Source organism: Hevea brasiliensis, unplaced genomic scaffold, assembly GCF_030052815.1.
Source record: "Hevea brasiliensis isolate MT/VB/25A 57/8 unplaced genomic scaffold, ASM3005281v1 Scaf5, whole genome shotgun sequence".
Classification (NCBI taxonomy): domain Eukaryota; kingdom Viridiplantae; phylum Streptophyta; class Magnoliopsida; order Malpighiales; family Euphorbiaceae; genus Hevea; species Hevea brasiliensis.
In genome coordinates this window covers 2,079,680-2,095,601 of record NW_026615028.1, presented here as the reverse complement: position 1 = coordinate 2,095,601, position 15,922 = coordinate 2,079,680, and the positions used below count along the sequence as shown (strand labels likewise).

General features: G+C 32.0%; 2 protein-coding genes across 9 annotated transcripts; both read left to right on the top strand.

Moving 5' to 3' along the window:
- Nucleotides 1-3,346: 3,346 nt before the first annotated feature.
- LOC110648773 (uncharacterized) lies at nt 3,347-7,987 on the top strand. Of its 6 annotated transcripts, none has more exons than XM_058142435.1 (5): nt 3,347-3,547; nt 4,252-4,490; nt 4,612-5,012; nt 6,752-6,789; nt 6,880-7,987. In XM_058142435.1, the coding sequence occupies exons 2-5, from the start codon at nt 4,417-4,419 to the stop codon at nt 7,870-7,872; spliced, it is 1,506 nt and encodes a 501-aa protein (XP_057998418.1). In that variant the 5' UTR covers nt 3,347-3,547; nt 4,252-4,416; the 3' UTR covers nt 7,873-7,987. The 6 variants fall into 6 exon arrangements, with proteins under 6 accessions (XP_057998418.1, XP_021658805.2, XP_021658806.2 ...); XM_021803113.2 differs by having other exon boundaries at nt 3,352-3,547; nt 4,252-4,324; nt 4,491-5,012; XM_021803114.2 differs by having other exon boundaries at nt 3,352-3,547; nt 4,683-5,012.
- Nucleotides 7,988-8,118: 131 nt separating this feature from the next.
- On the top strand, nt 8,119-12,191 carry LOC110648774 (expansin-A15). 3 transcript variants are annotated; one of them, XM_058142439.1, is made up of 4 exons: nt 8,119-8,522; nt 10,821-10,950; nt 11,059-11,371; nt 11,534-12,191. In XM_058142439.1, exons 2-4 carry the CDS (start codon nt 10,824-10,826, stop codon nt 11,835-11,837), a joined length of 744 nt encoding a protein of 247 aa, XP_057998422.1. In that variant the 5' UTR covers nt 8,119-8,522; nt 10,821-10,823; the 3' UTR covers nt 11,838-12,191. The 3 variants fall into 3 exon arrangements, with proteins under 3 accessions (XP_057998422.1, XP_057998421.1, XP_021658807.1); XM_058142438.1 differs by lacking the exon at nt 8,119-8,522 and adding an exon at nt 8,539-9,290; XM_021803115.2 differs by lacking the exon at nt 8,119-8,522 and adding an exon at nt 8,540-10,715.
- Nucleotides 12,192-15,922: the final 3,731 nt, after the last annotated feature.

Sequence of the window (15,922 nt, the reverse complement as noted above, 5' to 3'; positions counted from 1 at the left end):
CAACCAAGTTGCAGTAATTTCTTTTTTCTTTTATTCTGAAAAGAAAATTAATATACGTATGATATATACAATATATAGAAGCACTTCAAGATGAAGAATCCTCAGGAAATGCTATCAAGGACTAATATATATATATATATATATATATATATATATATATATATATATATTAAATAATTAAGGAGAAGTGCCTAGTATATTGAAGTCCCTGCAAGAAGTTTATTCTAGGGAAGTGTACCAAAGAGAGAAAAAGAAAATGGCTGGATTCCCTTGTTAAGGTCCATCCGTCCGTGTTCCTTGGTTTGCAAAAAAGAGAGTTCTGTCCCTTGATTTACACTTCTCTATCTTATGTCACAAATATGAACATATAGTGGATTCATTGATAAATTGCAGAAGAGACCAACTAATATATATGCTTTCCTAAAAAATAATATTTTAAATATTGTTAAAAAAAATAAGAAAAAAGTTATTTTATTATTTTAATAATTTAATATATTAATTTAATTTTTTCTAATTAATATATTTAAAAATAATTTTTTAACAAATAACTCTAATGGGGATATTAAAGGGCTGCTAAAAGGAGAGGCAGATTGCCAAAGGAGGAAATTAACAAGTTGACATGCAAAAGCTTGCTATTTGAATACATCAATTTATTTTTGAGTGGATATAGTAATTTGTTTCAAATATTTTTAATTATATATGGGTACATGTAAATTTTATTTTATCCTATGTTAGTGGATCATATTGCTTCTTCTCCTTTCCTTAGGATATATGCCACTATATCAATGCATAATTGGAAGGAAAATGTGGTGAGTGTCATGTCATTTTCATGTAAAAGCTCATTTGATTTCGGATTTGCACCAAACCCCTAGCCTTGTGGTACCACCCCACCCCACGTCTCTCTCTTATATATATATATAAAAGATGAATTTTAAAGATTATGATTTAATTAGTTAAATTCAACAAATTAATGGTTAAACAAGTAGTAATTAATTATTACCTCACAAAGAGATCTTCAGTATTTGGGCATTTTGAGTTGATATATCTTGAACGTTTGCATGGAAACGAATGTATATATCACATAGTTACTTGAAGCCACCCATTCTTGTAACTTGCGCCTTTAACTTTCCTTTCTTTCTTTTTTTTTTTTCCTTAATTTTATGGCCCAAAGATATATAAAATATTAATTTTATTAATTTTTCATATTTTTAAACATTATAAACAAAATAAATATCATATTCAAATGATTTATTAAAATGAATTTGAATAGAATATAATTAAATTTATGATGAGTTAGAGTTTAGAAAATAATATTCATATTAAATTTGAATCAATTAAGTTCGAATTTCATGTGTTAAATACTAATTATGTATATACCAATTTTTTATAATAAATATATTTTAAATTAATAAAATTTAAATATTTTATGTAATTATTATTTTAAAATATAAATTATTAATTAAAATATATATAAATCTAAACAAATTTGTGTATTATCCAAATAAAAATAATTGAGTTTGAAATAAGTTTAATAAAAATTTAATTGAATTTAAATTTTAATAAAGTGATTTTTATATCTTATTTATTGTCACCTCTACTTATTTATATTTGTTAAGAAGAAAAATATTTTTATTTGCCAAATATTTAATTTATCAATAATTTAATTTAATTGTCAATTTCGTTTAGAGAAATAATTATCAATATTTAATTAAATCTCTGACTTTTGGACGTTGCCCTTTAAGGTACCCAACTAATCTAAACACTATTAATTAAATGATTATTATTTTTTATAAAACTGGTAAAATTCCAAAATAAAACAAGAAAAAGAAAAGTAATTACTTAGGAAAAATAATTCTAAAATAAGTCATTAGATATACTTGAATTGTAATTAATAAAATATAAATTAAATAGAATATATAACAATATAATTTTTTTTTATTGCCAATGAATCAGTCCTCGCCAATATAATAAATTCTATAAATTATATTATAATTCTCCTTAATAAGTTGTATAAATGAAATTATAAATAAATAAATAAATTACATTAAAAAAAATAGATTAGCAATATATATAACACTGATAAAAACATAGATTATTAATATATGATTTCCAATAATGAAACAAATATTTTTTTTTGTTATTACAATTTATTAGAATATTAGATTGTAGTAAATAATTGTTTTCTTCTTTAATTTTTGTATATTCTGATTTTATAATGCTAAAATTTAGATAACAGTTGATTTATTATATTGAAGATACTAAAATTTAATGATTAAATATTTTAAATTTTAATTATATGATTAGTAATTTGATAGATTTTGTTACATTATTTAGGTAGTAAGCATTATTTTATTAATAAAAAAAAATCCACTAATTCTTGAATATTTGGAAATTAAAAATTCTCTCCTCCCCTCTCCTTTTTCTCTATTTTCTCCTTCAAATTTCTTCCTTTGAGTCTCTCAATATTAAAGTCCTCCTTTCCCCATTATTGGAATTTTATTTTTCTCTTTTGAGGATTTTGTTTATTTATTTATAGTATTTAAATGAATTATTTAGTAGTTTAAAATAAATAATGAATTATTAATTTATTTAATCAGAGGCTTTGAATCTTTAAATATGAATAATAATTTTTTTAATAGTATGATCTATTTCTATATTAGATTTGATAGTTTTACTTCTTATACAAGCCATAGAGATAACAAATTATGAAATTAATAGTATTATAGAGATTTTTTTATTAATTTAATTCAACTCAACTAAATTTTCATCTAAAAAATTTATAATAAAATTTATTTAATAATACAATTTGAAAAATTTTGAATAAAGCCGAACCGGTACCATGGATCAAACATTTGTGGAAGTCAAATACCAGGCAAGCCCAAGGTGCCGGCCATCAAGAAAGCCCAAGAGTTCTTCTCAACAGGCTGCCGATGGGAGATGCAACATTTTTTTTTTTTTAAAGTATACATATAAGAATATGTGTCGTGTAAAGTTACTTTAATTTTAAATTATTTTGTTTAAATTTTATATATTTTGTTAATAATTAAAAATTTCACTAAATTATATAAATTAAAAAATAATTTGTAATTATCCATATAATGATAATATTGATTATTATTATTATTTTTTTAAAAAAAATTTGAATAAACGGTGGAGCTTCAAAATCCCATATCAGACAACGTACGTACTTTGCAAAAAAACAGACAGTTGTTGATTTGTAAGGGAGGCAAATTAAACATAGGACTCGTCTCTGATTTATGTTCTTTTTATGGAATTTTAGTTACCAACCAATCATTACTGTCATAACAGAGTACATAATACCATATTGTTTCTTAATTTAATTTAATTTAATTATTATTTACATTTAATCCAAATTTCAAAACGTTTATCATGCCGATCCCTTTCAAGCTCCTCCCTTTTGCTTCCCTTTCTCTTTCTTTTGTCTCATCTTCTTCACAAAAGTGAAAAGGAATTAGGAATATATTTACTTACTTATCATTGTTCTGTACATCACTGTGCATTGCATCCTCAGACCTCAAAACCTAGGGTATGTTCTCTTCCTTTCCCTCTCTTGAACCTTAATTTAACTCTGCGCATTTCTATGTTTTGCCATTTCAAGCTACTTCCTATTGTTAGTTATTTTTATTTTTTAATTTGCTGCTTGCTGATTCCTTTTTGTATGTAATTTTGCTCAATTGGGTGTTCAATTTGATGCCTACTTTTGTGCGGGTATTTTCGCAATTTAGCATGGTTTTCTAGGGTTAGTAGGTGCTTATTGGTTTCTTAAGGGAGATTTATCTCTGGGTCGTTTTTCGTTTTTCGTTTCTATGTTACAGTATGTATGTGCAAGATTTGATTTGTTTACTGCCGTTTTGATGTTAACTCTCTTGAGGAATTATTTTATGGTCGTGTCTTGAAAGTAATGATTTTGGCTTCGTTTGGTAGTGTAGTGATGATGTACTTAGTGCAGTGTCTCTGTTACGTACACGACTATAAAACTTTTATCCGAGTCTCTAACCGTTGGAACATCATTATAGTCGTCTGTCTACAATTTTCAGCACTTTTAAAGGGGCCTTTATGTGCTATTTCGGTTCAGTACTTATTATGATTTGTATCTCCACATTTTATGAAAAAAATTTGTTCATGAAGTTTTCTTTGCATTAGTTATCTGTCTATAAATCGTGGATACTTTGTAATTTTGGTTCTGGCAGAACTTCTTTCTCAGATGTGTTTTTAACTTGGTTTGGTCAGATAAATGCACTGGAGAAGGGCAGACTTCAGGTGTATGCTAGCAGGAGCTTGGTTTCAGAAAGCATCTTACTTGGTTGGTGACCATCTAAGCATATTGATATTTGAAGAAATAGAACTTGTATAGATGTATTAAATAATTGCTGGATGGAAGTTTGATAGTCTCCTATGTCAGATTCAAAACACTGTGTAGCTATTTTCCTTCAATGCTTTCTTGCTTCATTTTGTGTGGTGATGCTCAGGTACAGTTCTTGAAACAACTAGTGCTGTTTATCCAACTTAGTGCCTATATTTGCACATGTGGAGCTTCATTTGCTCATAAATATATCTAACTGGACTAGGAGACAACCTTTCTGTTGCCAGAAAAAAAATAGCTAACACGGGTGCTCTTTGTTGTGTGGCCGCTGGGCCACATGGAGCAAAGTCACCTACAGGTGGTAGGGACTCTTTGAACAATCATGATGAACCTCATTGGCGGACAAACTCTAGCTTCTCACCTCCTCCATTGAGGATGTGGGATTGCAGATTACACTCAGATGTTTTACACCATGGATCTCATGTAGTTCATGGTTCCTCACTATCCTCAAACAGCAGAGGAAGCAAAAGTTGGGTTTGCAGTGAGCGGTTAACCAATCATCATCATTCTGTTTCTGATGGGGTGCTCTCTTATTCTGATAGCCTGCCTGATAATGTTCAGGAACCCCGGTGGACATCACCAGTTCAAAAGTTTAATTTAGGCGAGGTTGCTGCCTCAACTGCAGGAGGTAAACTTAGTTTAATTCTTCTCCTATTATTAGTTGCTGAATGTTCCAATTTAATTAATGCCTGTTCACAGTTTTTGTTTGTAGTCGGACTCACTCAATATAAAATTATTGTTTCAATTCCTATTTGTATATTGGACGTTATCTAGCAGTTTGGTGCATTTTGCATTTTGATCTTTTCCCCTGTTTTAGTGGACTGTTAACATCATTGTGTTGCTGTCTGGTTTAAGTTATTTAGTAATTTAAATGCTTTGCTGCATTGTCAGCTAAGAAGAAATCATTTAAATTTTAGTGTTTTAGTAATGATTTTGGTGAATTATATATTAAATAAATTGATCTAAGATTTTTTTTAATGATTTGTGCATGTTGCTGAGAATACACAGAATGTCTCTTGTTAGTTGTCTAGAAAAATTTTAGGAAGAGAAAAAAAGAAGGGGTGGGGGGGGTGGGGTGGGTCTCTGCTTTGTCTTGTATTTGAGATTTCATTCTATGCATCAGCATCAGCACACCAATTTGCATTTCTGATTTCCGTTCTCCGCTTGCTTTGTTTACAATTTGCTGCATGATGACAGAGTATTGTACTTGTGCTTTTTCCACTCATTCCAGTTAATCCGTGGTATAAGGCATAATTTGCAATCGGCATATAGAATAAAGCAATGCCAAATTGATGCCCTTGTTTTGGGAGGTAGGCCAGTTAACTTCATCATCAGGAGTTGCATTTTACGTGGTGTAAGGTTATTGTGGTTAACTTAGGAATGAACTTATTGCTTATACGTGCCCTCTATATTTTCAAGATAGCCTGGTGGTCATTGGCCATTGAACCACCTGTGAGGCTTTGACCACAGATACTCATTAAGCTATCTTATATATTATGGCATTGACCTAGAAGCATTACATATTTCTGAGGATTTAACCCAAAATCGTGTAGAGTGGAGAAAGCGAATCCATATAGCCGACCTCAAATTTTTTTGGGGATAAATGCTTAGTTGAGTTGAGTTTAGTATATATTATGGCATTGGGCATGTTGCTGGAAATATTGCAATATTCGTTAGTTATCTGAAAGTGGCATCTGAAAGATGACTGCTCATTTAAACATTACAATATCTGGGGATTCAAGATAATTAATAGATTTTATATTTTTTACAGCTTATAATCAAGCTAGCTACCAAATAATTATTATAACTTTTACATGATACATTTTCACCATAGTTCATGGCGAAAAATTGCAATTATTGGCCCTTCAATAAATCTTAATATAATAAAACATGTTTCAATTGCATTTTTAATCCTTATTCCTTGTCATGTCATATTCAAATTGGAACTGGCCTCTGAGAGACAATGTGCATCGAATATGGTCATACTGGTTTTTAATATGGTGATCATGGCTAACCAGTTAGCTTTCTCTTGTGCTTCACTTAAACAATATTGCTTTGGAAAGATAAATAAATATTAGGAAAGTTAAAACATTCTAAATATTTTTAATGATCAGGAATTCAGATTCCCATGCATCTATGCCGGCGCTTTTGTGTGTGTGTGTGTGTGTGTGTGTGTGTGTGTGTGTGTGTGTGTGTGTGTGTGTGTGCGCGCGTGTGTGTGAGATTCATGCAAATTTGCAGCACTCTCTTGGTAGACATTACTGAAATCCTGCAGTGTTATGCCTTCCTGGTTTTATATCAAGTGTCTGATGAACTTATTATTTACATTTTTATGTGTTCTATTATTAACACGTTCTTAATTACCAGGATCAAGATCCCAGACCCTTAGTTTTCCTTCTGCTGAGGTGATTTTTGGTTTCAATTGCACTGTCAGAAAAATAATGTTAATAAATAAACAAACTCTAAACATTTTTCTGCTGTGTTTCATTTTTTAGAGGCGATTGGCTGTTAGAGCTACTGCAGTATCACCTAGTTTTGGGTCCCCATCCTCACTTTCTGAGTCCAGCCACTGGGCATCAACTAGCAAACGGCCCTTTGCTTTCTACAATAGCAACTTTCCAAGCCGACGCCCTTACATGTCAAAAGCTGTTTACCCTTTAGTATTCCGCAACCCTGTGTCAGATTGTGAAACCTTTAATGATGCTGATATCAGCAATATTGGTAGGTTGACACCAGGTGAGAATCTGACATCACCATCTTGCTGGCCTGATAACAGTCCAGGTGTTGAGTATAAGTTCCACAAAACCATCACTGAACTTCAAAAGTTGGAGACATCACCAGACCACAGTGCAAGCTCCAGAAGAGAGGGATTTCGGTGGAGCAGTGCCAGTAGTTATGATTTAGGGCTTGATGGTGACAGGTTTGACATGGCAGAGCATATGGATATGGAGAGTCTGAGGTCACCTAACAGTGCTGTGCCAGACCAGAAGTGTGGAGTTTGTGGAAAGCTTTTGTGGCAGAAGTCTCCGTGCAGTTCACATCGAATCATGAGAGGTGGCGACATGCCTATTGCTGGGGTGCTACCCTGCAGTCATGTGTTCCATGCTGAATGCTTAGAACAAGTGACTCCAAAGACCCAGATACATGACCCCCCTTGCCCCTTGTGCTTGAAAACCATAGGAGCAGTTGAAGAATCCCCGTCAGTCTCAGAGCCCTTGCAGGTGGCCCTAAGATCCATACGGAGAAACAGCGGGATGGTGATATCTGAAGCCCATGGGAGTCACATTAATAGTGAAAACTGTACTCCCCTCAAGGGCAGGTTGAGGAAAAACTGGCTTCGAACAGTACCACGGCAGAATGATAATGGTTCTTCATTAACAACCCGCCTTAAAAGGCGTTTCACATTGAGGGGGAAGGTTGGTAAAGATATTTTCAGTAATAAGTTATTTCACAAAATGGGTTCATCTTCTAGTGGGGAACCAATTTGACGCCAAATGTTTATGCAGTAGTCTCATGTATGTATCCTTGTGCAAGAAGATTTGAATATTGAATCCTTGGTGAACCCTTTCTCTTCAAGATATTTTCTCAGCTTATTTGGGTTCACTTCTCTGAGACATCATTAAGAACCCTTATGTATGCATTTATTCTATTATTATTATTATTATTATTATTGAGTGGCATTGTGGGCAGCTTCTAATATAAATCTGCCTAACTCCACTTTAAAAGCTAGCTCACAAGGGGATTTATAAACCCATAAATATAGCACCCAAGACCTCTCTACAGAACCAATGTGGGACATATCAGTTTTAGAGAGTTGAACTTTCTGGCATTCATAGGTCTTGTTGTTGGAAGTCTTAAAATCATATAGATTGCATTGTTATTTACTGATTTGGCCAGTTCGAATTTGCTGATGTCAGAATTTATTTGCTATTCTTTAGAATGTTTTTTCCCCTGTGCACATCCAATTCTATGAATTCTTTTAGGTCCAGTAGACGTCCATTTCAGTGCATGCCAGTACCAGTATATAGCTTCATTTTGCAATTTGCATGACACATCCACACCGCATGCTGTCTCTCCCACACCAACCCCCACCCCACAAGTCTACAGGGAATGCCCAAGTGGATTCTCCATAATTTCAGTAAGTGGCTTTCACAAGTGTGCCAGGAAAGTACCTTTATTTTATAGTTCATGGTTTCATGTGGCTTGGAGTTGGCATTGGGTGCACAATCTTTGTAAACCATGAGAAACTTTTTTTCGGTATAATCTGATGGGCAAAATTATAGGGGTCTCAACTACCAAGGTATCTTTTGGTGGGTGTCAGGTTGATAGTGATACTACAGCTTGAACGAGTGGCCACGTGATGCCATGTGCATTTTGGAATATAAATTCCGAACTGCACCGCCACTCGGCTCCATTTGTTAACACGCTTTACTATCAGATGATTGTTTTCCAAAGATCCGTCATAGTGTCATCTCTTGTGGGGTTGGTTTATCTTTTCTTTGTCACCAATAGAATCTTCCATGGCCTGGTGCTTTGATTTTATACTCGTTTTTAAGCTTATCTTATAAGCCTTGGGAATATACTCCTATTGTTTATAACTTAATGACTGGGATAAGAAATGTTTAGATTTGATTTTATCCCATGTATTGAACTTTTCTTGGACGGTGAGCAGGCTGCCAACTAGAAAGGAAGGAACATGAATTAGGTGAAAGAAGCAAAGAAAATTGCATGCCTTGACTTGCTTTTCTAACTTATGCTTTGTCTTGATTCTACTAGCAATGGAGGATTGTTCATGTGCTGGTTTGTTCTTTACTAGGGCATCATCTATTTTACTTGTGCTATGATATATTGATGTTCCTCGCATTTGGCTTGATCCCCCATCCTCATTAAGTAATGAAAAGTACAGGTAAGGGAAAAACGATACTTACTAACGCAGCAACTCGCTTGGTATCAATCTGTTGTCTACACTTCATGTTTTATACTTATCACAAGTGTACGTATCTACTGTCCAAATACATGCTTCTGCAGGATTCTGTTGATTCTTGAAAGAGAGCTGCCAAACATATTCTAGTAGAAAAATATTTGTTGGTTTATGCTTAGTGAATCAAAAATTGCTGAACTTGAAGACAACCAAATATCATGATTTTCTCTACAGGGCATCTGCTGTTATGATGGGATTCGGATGATCTCTATACTCTTGTGTCTATAATCTCTGAAAATGATCTGTTTAAGCTAAAATAATATTTCTTTAATAGTTCAAGTGCTATTGAGCAGTAAAGGTCCATAGTTCTTGATTCCTTAAATGGAATTGCAGCATGAAAATATGAAATATGATGAACAAATGAAACAATGAAATATTATCAGGTTGACGCAGCTAAGATTGCCAAAGGGTAGAAAATGGTACCTCATGGAAAAAATTCAAATTTATATTTATTTATTAAAAGAGCATAACAGAAATTCAAAGGGCATCAAATGCTTTAACCTCTAAATGTCTTTAGAGGGATGCATTTTTTTTTCCTGCAACATCACTGCAGCATCTCTTCTTATTCATACAAGTGTACATATTCAAAGACCTAAGTTGGCACAATCTTCTTTTTTATTAATTTTCTTATCTTTCCAACTTTAGAGGCATCCAATCATTTTTATTTGCAATATATCATCTTAATTATATGAAACTTTCCTGCCACATGCAAACCCATTAGAGATTCCCTGTAGGCATCTTCAACCTCTTGAGAGGGAATACAAAATTAACAATGCAAATAATAAGATTAAAGAAAAAAGCATTTTTAAATCCTTCTTTTACTTGCTCTTTATTGGTACTTCTTTTATGTCTTCTAGTTAACTCAAATTTCCTGAAACTGAATGGTTCAAATTGGATGATCTACAAGCACAAAAGTAAAGGCAAACTACATGGGACATGAAGCAATTTAACTTTAGCAAGACACTTCACATAATTAATGTCAAGCAATGGAGATCCGATAAGGCTTTATATTGGTGGGAAAGAGTCTTTTTAGCTAATCTAATGCTTTCTGAAGCTTATATGTTCCTTCTTTTTCCAAAAGGGAAATCAAGATATCCTTTTCCAGGTTTTTTTAAAGCAGGCGGCAAAAGTGACAAACACCATAATTTATTCTTGCTAGGCATAGAAGAGGTGTCAATTATGCCTTTTTTTAATCCCATAATTTAATTCTGCACACATGGGCTATGCATGGCAGCATTATTCTCTTTGCACATCTATAAATTTAGCTTCTTCCTCACATGCGTCCCTTACCTTTCCCTGTCTATTGCTTCCTGCCATCCAAGCTGATTTCTCTAAGTTCAAACTACTTTTGTAAGCACAAATCCATCATCATTTCTCTTCTCTGTTATCATATCAGTTATCATCACAAAGTATAGCAGTACTTCTAAACTGTGTTTTCTTTGCTTTATTTTGCAGGAAATGGATTTCCTTGGAATTTATCTGATAACCCTCCTGGCCATTTCCAAAAGAATTCATGCGTATGCAGGTGGATGGTCTAATGGCCATGCTACCTTCTATGGAGGTGGTGATGCTTCTGGTACAATGGGTAAGAACTGAGAACTAGTAACCAAATCCAATCAAAACCTATGAATAAGCATTTCCTTATTATATATATAGTTGTTGGCTCAAGCAATTGTTGGTTTAATTGCTATAGGAGGAGCTTGTGGTTATGGAAACCTCTACAGCCAAGGCTATGGGACGAACACTGCCGCATTGAGCACTGCTCTATTCAACAATGGACAAACTTGTGGAGCATGTTTTGAAATCAGGTGTGTAAATGATGCCAGTTGGTGCCTACCAGGTTCCATAGTTGTCACAGCAACAAATTTTTGCCCTCCAAACAATGCTCTCCCAATCAATGCTGGAGGCTGGTGCAATCCTCCCTTGCAACACTTCGATCTTTCTCAGCCTGTTTTTCAACACATAGCCCATTACAAAGCAGGAATAGTCCCTGTTCAATACAGAAGGTAAGAACTTTAAATTTTCTAAAATTCTTTAACCTTTCATAGTAATTGATTGTTTAACATGCTTATGGTATAAGAATCAGAGCCGTTTCTGCTGATCAATCTACTATAAATAAACTATATACGCATTTGAAGCAACTACACTGTCTCTACTTTTGGTTGCAGGATTGCTTGTAGGAAAATTGGAGAAATAAGGTTTACTATAAATGGTCATTCATACTTCAATCTTGTTCTTATAACCAATGTTGGTGGTGCTGGTGATGTTGTGTCTGTCTCCATCAAAGGATCTAGAACTGGTTGGCAATCAATGTCTCGCAACTGGGGCCAAAATTGGCAAAGCAACTCTTACCTTAATGGTCAAGCACTCTCTTTTAAGGTCACAACAAGTGATGGGCACTCTGTCATCTCCAACAATGTTGCTCCTCCCAACTGGGCTTTTGGCCAAACCTTCACTGGTAGACAGTTTTAGGTTTTTATAGCCAGGGCCAAAACTAACCAAAATCACTTAGAAAAAGACTTTGAAACCCCTACAGCCCCTAATGGTAATTAGTACTGATAAAAGATCTGTATACTTTGAAACGTGATGGTATTTGTAATATAATGACTATGGTGTCATACTCATTGCAAATGGGCCCTTTCAGCCATGGCCCTAAAATGCTTTTGTTGATGTTCTTCACACCCTATGAAAGGGTTGGTGTATTGGTTTGATGAATGATGAAAAGGGTCTCTGCCAAACCATTTTTCAGGTTTGGGAGATGATCCCATTGAGTGGATGGGTGGTATTATTTATAGTAAGGAGGAGATTATCTAATATTTCTAATAATTTCCTTCCCAGAATGCAGTGATAAATAGTGTTGATGGTGTGTAAGTTTTTAGTTCGTTGTATTTTTAAGGCTTTTACATGCGAATTGTCATCGTGAATGGTGACATAGGAGGCGTTTAATACAAAATTAATAAGGGATAATTGCTACTCTTGTAATTATTAATTTTTATTAATATTATAAAAATATATTTTTATAATAATATTATATATATTATAATGATATTTATAATTTTTTTATATATTATATTTTAAATAAATAAAATTTATATATTTTATACAATTATTAAGTTTTAAAATATAATTTATTAGTAAAAATATAGTTTTCTATAAATTATTAATTAAAATACATAAAACTAAATGAATTTAAATATCATTCAATTAATAATAATTGAAGGTGTTATTAATTAAAATAATTAAAAATATTTTTAATTAAATTTAAAATGAATTTAAATATTAAATGTTTTAATTAAATTTAAAATTTTAAAAATTCTATTAATAATGAGGAGACTCCGAAAGTTGAGATGGGAGAAGAGAATTTGGGCATTTATTATATTATTATGTCTTTCTTGCAGGGATGGCCACGGTCCGATTTCAAATCAGAATCGAACCAGAATCAGTTCGGTCAAAATTGAATTGAAATCGGCTTCGAATCGGACCAAAATCGTCATTCTACAGTTTGGTTCAGGTTCATAGTTTTTAGAAACCGCGAACCAGCGATTTCGAGCCAGATTGAACTGATGGTTCCGAATCGGACCAAACTGGCGATTTAAATACAAAAAAATTCAATAAATACCTCACTCCACTCCTAATTCATTTATATATATATATCATTAATTTTCTACACTCTCTTTAATTCTTAATACTCTTTCAATTTCTCTCAAATTTTCTAAATAATTATTTTCTACACTCTTTTTAATTCTCAATACTTTCATAATTCCCCTATTTTATTATTTTATATGCTCACTAAAATTTTTAATACTATCTCAATTACTTTGTTATTATTTTATATCTTCAAGAAAATTTTCAATACCTTCTATTTTGATTTTTTTTTCTTTTATATTTTTTTAATTATCAATTATTATATAATTTTTAAAAAAAGGGCAAGTAATACTCAACTCAACTAAATTTTTATCCCAAAATTTTATTGGGGTCGGCTATATAGATTCTCTTTCTCTACTTTAAACGATTTTGGGTTAAATCATCGGAAATGTGTAATGCTTCTAGATCATGTTGTATTATTCTCCTCCAAGTCAGTTTAAGTCTATATATTCTTTTTTTTCTATCCTCTAACCCAATATGCTCTACTTATCTAACTGGAGTTTTCCTATGTCTACACTTCATATGACCAAAGCACCTCAATTTCCCTTCTCTCAATTTATAACTGAAAATTTTGATTCCTTTAAATCCTAAAGAGATACATAGGCAAAATTAAATTCATACACCTTTTTCTAATTTAAAAAAAATAATAATAATTTCATCTCTAATTTTTTAACAAGTTCAAGTCTTTGCTTATTAAATTTTTCTTAAAAATAAGTTATTTTTATTCTTTTTTTTTTCTTATTTTATTTTGATTGAAAGATTTCTAAGAAAAATTAATATATTTTTATAAATATAACTTAAATTATAAATCAATAAAATTTTCCTCTAATTTTTTCCTTTAAGTCGCTCTTAAACCGCCCCTAAATTGCTTCCAAACCATCCTTCAAACCGTCTTGAACTGTCATTTTTCGAACCGTTCTTTAAACTGTTTTAAACTAGAGCTCGAACCGGAACCGGCAGTTCAGAACCGTCTTTCAAACCGTCCCATGACGGTTTAGTTCAGGTTCAATGAAACCAGCGGTTCAAGAATCGTAACGGACGGTTCCTGAACCGTGGCCACCTTACTTTCTTGGAATGATTTGCTAGACTTGACTTAGGCTGGTTTGATTGAGAGTAAGAGAATTTTTTTAGGAAATGCTAAGTTTATAATGATTTGATGTTTAAATCTTATTTTATTAATAATTTGAGTCTTATATTTTATTTTTATCAATAAATTAATTTCTATTATAAGTGATTTTTGAGAAATAATTTATTAATAAAAGTAAAATATAAGATTATATTATCAATTGAATTAAAATTTCAGAGTTAAATCATTATCAATCTTAAACTAGACATTGGGAATGGCGATGGATTGTATTTTTGCAGGTATACGAATCGAACCCTAACAGGATGAGTTTGATAGGTTTGAATTTAGATTTAAAGTTTAATATTCGTTATGAGTTCGAATTTTGTATATTGGGTATCCTTATCTGAACCCATTTATACAAATATTTAATTATTATAATAATATTTATAAATTTTTATACATTTTATTTTGTATAAAATAGATTTTAAATATTTTATGGAATTATTTAATTTTTAAAATATAAATTATTAATAAAATATTTTTTATATAAATTATTTTTTTGGTAATAATAATCGAGTTTGAAACAAATTCAGGTAGTTGAAAGTAAATTCGAATTTAAGACGGGTTCGAATTTTAAAAATATTAATTAGGTTTGAATATGATGATTTCATAAGTATCTTATCTGTTGCCATTCATAGGTATCTTATCTGTTTATGACACCCCTTACCCGTCTATAATGTAGTCGAGCAAGATATGCCACGCAATGTACCGAAACACCCTATTTTAATTCAATCATTTTTTTATTCTTCATAATTTATTTTTTTCATAGTTATGAAGTACAATTTATGAAATATAATTCATTTAAGTCATTTATTGAAATTATAATTTATTTGAGGTTCCGAAAATTTTATAGAAAATTCGACAGAGTACCGGCTAAAAATGGAGAAAACAGTTCTTCGGAACCTGTAAAAAACACTTCCAAAATTCTCAATCAATCCCAAACTCCATTTCATCATCAAAATCTCAATATTTTTCAACAACATTTCCATTTCTCAATCATTCATTTCGTATGATATTCATATACAAGTCATCAATTTTTTTCATTCATAAACACAATTTTCACTATTTACATTAATACCAAAATACATTACATGAGTTTCAATTGCACATGAGAAAGTAAAAGTTAATTACATAATACCAAAATGAAACCTAGTGTCCTACCAATGTACTGAAGACGGTGAGGTGACACGGACACTATGCAAAGCTGCAGATGGTCTCACCTAGTCTGTGGTCTACTGGGCTCTTGGTCGGTCTCTCCAGAACCTACGCGTGGCAAAAAGCAACGCACTAAGCAATAATGCTTAGTGGTGCCAATAATAAAATAAAAAGAAATAATAGAAAATAAATATGCAGTGCATGTTCTGATGTTTTATGCAAATAATTTTTCGATCATTATTGGTAATCTTATTTATTTTGTATTTGTTATATTCATAATTTCATTAAATTTATCCACTTTCATTTTTTTATTTGCCCAAGTAACCTATACTGGATGACTGGACTGGATAAACAGGTAAACTGACACTGGGTATCAAGTACCTCGGGCCGTCACACCATCGGTCATATATGTATCTCCCAGTGTGCAACAGAACAGCTAATAAGCTGTAATAAATATTAGGCACAAGGCCAAGTATCAACACAATGTCAGAATGGCTAAAAGCCATAAAATCACAGAATGGCATAATGCCATGTGCAGTACTGCTAACTGAACCCTATTGGCATGCCAACTTATCCAAACCAATCTTGCTAGGTGTACTAGGACATGTTACACTTTTAAACTTTACAATTC